This window comes from Solanum tuberosum, unplaced genomic scaffold (genome assembly GCF_000226075.1).
Source record: "Solanum tuberosum cultivar DM 1-3 516 R44 unplaced genomic scaffold, SolTub_3.0 scf00140, whole genome shotgun sequence".
In the NCBI taxonomy this organism is placed as follows: Eukaryota; Viridiplantae; Streptophyta; class Magnoliopsida; order Solanales; family Solanaceae; genus Solanum; species Solanum tuberosum.
Window position 1 is genome coordinate 1,209,797 of NW_006239064.1, and position 5,834 is coordinate 1,215,630.

Genomic DNA, 5,834 nt, shown 5'->3' on the forward strand with positions numbered 1-5,834 from the left:
GGCGGAAATCAAGGAGTGTATCTATGCTTAATTAATTTCATTTTATTATTATTTGAAATAATAAATTCGTTAATATTATTAATAAAAGACAAAAAAAACATGTATATCTTGGTCATGCAATTTGATTAATTTCATTTTATTACTCTTAAAATAATAAAATTCATTAATTTGATTTATCTATTATCAATATATGATGTATCCAACAAACAAAACACTTAGATACATGAGTATCATACAAGTCCATTCATGTGTATCATAGAAGTATCTAATATTAATTTTGTGTATTTGTTATATGTGTCTAGTATGAATTTCATGTATCTATTTATATGATATAATTAATTTCATGTATCTATTTATATGATCTAATTTTAATTTCATGTATCTTTAATTTATATGTATCTATTATTAATTCGATGTATCAAGTATCAATTTCATACATTATATTCAAAATCATGTATCTCAGATACATAGTAAACACACATACATTTATGTGTGTCTAATTATGAAATGTAATTGAAACTCACGAATTTAGGAACAAATCACGACGGTGGAGTATTTATCTTATCATTAATCCAAAAAAAAGTTTAAAAAAATCAAAATTCTCCCTTTCTTTAAGGTTTTGAATTTTTTTCCTCATAGATACATATAGTCTTAATTCAGATACATGTACACCTGATGTGTATCCAACATTGTTGGATTTGATGTGCATCTAATGATGCACTTTTTCTGTTAATTAAAGCTTGGCGTAATTCTTTCATCTTGATTGTGTCGTTCCTATACTTAGAGATCTATTTTCGACTTGAATGTTGGCGTATGAAGAGTCGGTCTCTGCAATGAGAAATTCATGAGTAAAATGAACAAATAAATATTGTTTGATTTAGTATAATATTGTTAATGTGTAGTACACTTAACGAGAATCATCCGATTTTGAGAATGTTCAACCATTAAAGTGTTTGAGAAACAATAAATTTAAAAATATAAAACCTAATTTGTAATTTTTTTAACAAATCCCTACTGTATCTGACAAATATTCATCATGTTATGTAAATCCCCAAATCATAAAATGTTTAAAAAATCAACAAAAAAACCAAAAAGTTTACATGTCCTAAACCATGAATCTTTGATAAGCATAACAATATATTAAAAATTGAAGTAGAAAAAAAATGTACCCATACATGTATCTGGTTAGCTTCCATTGGTTATGAACAGAAACAGATAAAATTTTCTTTATCGAAAATTTATTGTTCATTAACAATCCCTTAACAAGATTCATACTATTTTTTGAATTATGAGCCATTAAAATGGAATGAAGAAATAACAAATTAAACTCAAAGAATGTAAAAATTCTAAAATTTATCGGCTAAAAAAATTTAAATGGAGAAATAACAAACTCAAACAATGTAAAAGGTGTATTGAACTGCTAAGGAAGGAGGGGTAATGAGGGATACATGTGGGAGTGGGGAAGAAAGGGGTGAGGGTGGGATAGTGTGAATAGGATACAAATGTTTTGAGATTGGGGAGGGAAGCAACTGAATTGAAGAGAGATAAAATTAATTTGAATTATTAATGTCCCACTAATTAAGGAGATTGATTTTAAGATAATTATTTACTATCATTTTTTAAGAAATTGTGTATCTGATTTAATTTTCTAAAATATATGGTATATTTATTAAAAAGTGGTATTCTATGTAATATTTTAAAATAGAGATAAAATATGTATATATGATAGTATAGTATGTCTATATAGGTAGTTTTTCCTTCTTTTTATCTATCATTTTTACTATAAATAGTTGATCCATAATAGTTATTATTTTATAAAATCAATGCATAAATTGCAATAATCTTATTATTATATCCTTGATAATTAATTAGTCTTGAAAATAGATATTCGACTAACCTAGAAAACTAATAAGTAATTAATATTCATTGTAATTACTTCATACATTGATTAATTACTCTCACCATTGATTGCTCTATAGTCTATAAAATCTGATTTTGAAAAGGAAATCTCAACAAACAAATTAAAAATATTTTTTTTTTAAATTTATTTATTACTTACTGAAAGTTGACTTCAAAAAAGTATTTAATAAAGTTAAAATTAAAAATTTACTTAATTTCTTAATGCAAGTGAACTCTAAAAATATGACATATAAAAAGAAACGGAGGGAGTAATAATTTGTCCTTCTAGAGCAAAGTGTATTGTTTTTTATTTTTTAAATAAGACTTAAATAAAATAAAGTAATTTAGAATAATTAATTTTAAATAAGTATAACAATTAATATAACTCTGCTATCAAATTTAATAAAGAGCCTCTTTTACATTGAAAGATCAAGTGGAATACACTATGCAACAAATAATTTTTTTTAAAAAAATAAACAATTAATATAAAATTCGAAATATAAAATATGATGTGATTATCAAGATTCAAGTCCGACATTAATTAAATGTCACAAAATTTAATGAAGTGGTGTTCTGTGCTCCCTCCCGTCCAAAATATTTCATATATTTTTAATAAAATAGTTTATAATTTTCTTTTATCATCCTCGATCCGATTCGATACAGGTGGTGGGAAAGATAAAACAAACTTGTTAGTATCAAATTCATATAATTTAGGGTTTGTTTGACTATGCATTTAAACACTGATGAATTTAAGATTTTTCTATTAAGGAAATACAAAATATTTTTCATTTAAAAATAAAATCAGAAGATGTAACATTTTCTGATAAAAGTAACTCTGTATCCAACTAGATTTGAAACTGGATTAAACGTTCTACAAAAATATCCAATTTAATAATTATTCAATACACTTATTGTTTTCAAGATTACAACATGAATTATTTATTTGTAACACAATGATTAAAATTAGTTACCATCACTAGAGATTGAGAGCTTCTTGAATTTCACAAGACAATTTTCAGGAGGATAACATCTAGCCTCTGGATTAATTTGCTCAACCCTGCATGAATATTAAATATATCGTTTAATTAAATTAAAATATGATTTAATCAATAATTTATATTTCCTTTTTTATTTTAAATATTCCATCCATCTCAATTCATACGATAAAATCACGAGTATAAGGGTCAAAATACTTATTTTTTGGTATAAATTTCACAATAAATTCATATATTTTAGTCCCTTTGAAAATATTTGGTAAGAAAATAAAAATAAAATATTCAAAATATAATTAGTTAATTTTTTCATATTATAAGTATGAAGCTATTTAATTACCTGTAGTGAAGAAGATAATAATGAAGAATTACTGAAATTTGAAGCTTGGCCAGATTGGATCCTGGGCATGATTTGGGGCCCATTGAAAATGGAAGAAAAATGCCTGGCTTAGTTTCAATATCCTGTCAAAATTTCACTTGATCATTAAGTAATAAGTAATGTGGGAATGATTTTCGTAACGTAAAAAGTTAAATTGAGATAGTTCAGATATCTCAAAAGGAGGAACACATGCATTGTCCTGATGATAATACACTTTTTAGCTATGTACCATTGAGAACGGTAAAGCAACTAATATCCTATCTTTTACTCCTAAGGTACAAAAGATTGACAACGATGTTTAAGGAGAGGTAGAGATAGATCGAGGAAGATTTGAAAAGAATTGATTAGCTAGATATGACATGATTCGTCTTTAACTCATCGAGGCTATAACTCAAAATAGGAGAACATACCGAGGTTCAAAATTAGGTTTGAAGAATGTTAAGAGATTGTTAATCAATTTTTTTTCTTCCTAGTGGAGGGCGTGGTTCTAGTTTAGAGCACATTTCCGATTTTATTATTATTATTATTATTATCCTAGCACTATTTTTTAGATGAATTAAATTAGATGAGTCAAAATTAATTGAATTAATAAATAAGACATTGAACAAATCATATTTTTATGAGCTAATTTTACTAATATTCTTATGTATAAATAAATTCTCGTCATGAGTTTAAACCCTACTGCAAATAAAATACCTAATATTCAAAGTGGTAAAAGGCAAACACAACTTATTACGTAACATATTTTGAATCATACATTATTAACCCTCAAAAATTTCTTGATTATAAAAAAAATAAAGTGAATTTTTTTTTCTTAAACACAATTAATTAAGATGCATATCACTTACATCCCATCTTGAAGGATTAAATTCCTTAGGCTGAACATAAACATCAGGATTCATATGAATATTCCATACAACTGCAAAAAACTTCCACCCTTTGGGTATGGTGTACCCTACACATACAAGAGATAAATGAATGAATGAATTATTCGTCGTTTCAAAATATTTGTCGTATTTTGATTTTTCGATAGAAAATAATAATATAAATACAAAAGAATAAGGCAAAGTACCAACCATTTATGTTAAAAGTAGTACTTGTGTCTCTAAGGAATACCGTTTGATCAGTAGCAATACGTAACGTTTCATTAATTACCTGTCAATATTAAAAGAGATAACATTAATAAATAATAATGCATGTTAGTCCAATTTTTGTATTATCACTTCATCTTCTTTTTTTAATTATTTGTACTGATGACTTTTTGTATAATGGTATTATTTATAAAAATGCTATTATAGAAAGTATATAACATCATAATATTGTCTTACCTTACTAACAAACGTCATTTGCCTAATCTCATCAAAACTAAGTCCAGCATTTGAAGATGCTCTTCTCTTTACTATTTCCTCTTGTTCCTCCTGTTAAAAAAAATAATTAATCAAATATCGTCATATAAAATAAAATAAACTAGGGGTGGCAAATCCACTCGTGAATACACTACCCACCCAACCCGCTTAGGTTTGGATCGACCAATTAGACGAGTTGAGTTATGATCCTTTTGTTATCTCATTTTAGCCCCAAATTTTTGGACATATTAACTTAGCCCAATTTAATTCGTCCAAATTTAACTCAACCTGTCTAATTAGACGAGTTGAGTTTATGACTCGTTTGTTAGTCCATTTTAGTCCAAGTAAGTTTTGGACTAATTAACTCAGTCCACCTGTCCAAATTCAGTTTAACTCACCCATATGACACCCCTAAAACAGAATAAAGAGTACTTACTTTGGCTTTCTCCAAGAAATGGGGATGCTTTTGCAAGTGAAAAATTGCCTTGACAGACATAAGAGCAACAGGTTCAAAACCAGCAAATGAAAACAAAACTAGGATTTCAACGATCTTCTTGTCACTCAATATATTGTCTTCATAATCTTGATTAGTGTTTGATAACAACATATCAATTATGTTTGCCCTTGGCATTGATTTTCCATCCTTCATGGCTTCTCTTCTTTCATCTATTAGTTTTTGAAATATCCCTCCTAGTACTTTTCGAGCCTGAAATCATAATAAACATATACAACACGATAAATATTAAATGAAAAGAGTGATCTCGTACTTTTTGGTCTTTGACATGAATGTTGCACTCTATATTATATTTATTACAACCACAAATATCATGATAAAAGATGAAAGGGGTGATTTTGGGTGTGTTCGGTAGGAAGGAAAATGTTTTTCTAGAAAATAAGTAGACTTTGGACTTATTTTCTCATGTTTGGTTGGTGAGTATAAAATATTTTTCGAAAAAAGATTTTTATGTGTTTGATTTATGAATGAATTTTTTTTTTGAGAAAATATCTTTTATTCTTACTAGAGAGTAGAAAATATTTTTTGAATTGAAACTGAAAATATTTTTTAAAAATAAACTTAAATTATTTTGGGGGGTGGGGGCTGGTAGGGGCGGGATAGGTGGGGGTCGAGGGTTGGGGTGAAAAAATAAAATTTTGAAGTTGAAAGTATTTTTTAAAAACGAACTTAAATTATTTTTTTTGGGTGGGGGGGTGCTGGTA

At 27.0% G+C, this 5,834-nt stretch overlaps 1 protein-coding gene across 1 annotated transcript in view; it reads right to left on the reverse strand.

Annotated features, from left to right (window-relative positions):
• Positions 1–527: 527 nt before the first annotated feature.
• Positions 528–5,834, reverse strand: part of LOC102595896 (beta-amyrin 11-oxidase-like) — a 7,645-nt gene continuing 2,338 nt past the window's right edge. Inside the window, exons 3-9 of the mRNA XM_006351919.2 lie at positions 5,053–5,322; positions 4,599–4,688; positions 4,347–4,425; positions 4,119–4,225; positions 3,232–3,353; positions 2,871–2,956; positions 528–828 (exon numbers count right to left, since the gene is read on the reverse strand). Of these exons, the coding sequence (XP_006351981.1) occupies positions 755–828; positions 2,871–2,956; positions 3,232–3,353; positions 4,119–4,225; positions 4,347–4,425; positions 4,599–4,688; positions 5,053–5,322 (828 nt within the window). The 3' untranslated portion in view covers positions 528–754. The remainder of the gene's footprint in view (positions 829–2,870; positions 2,957–3,231; positions 3,354–4,118; positions 4,226–4,346; positions 4,426–4,598; positions 4,689–5,052; positions 5,323–5,834) is intronic.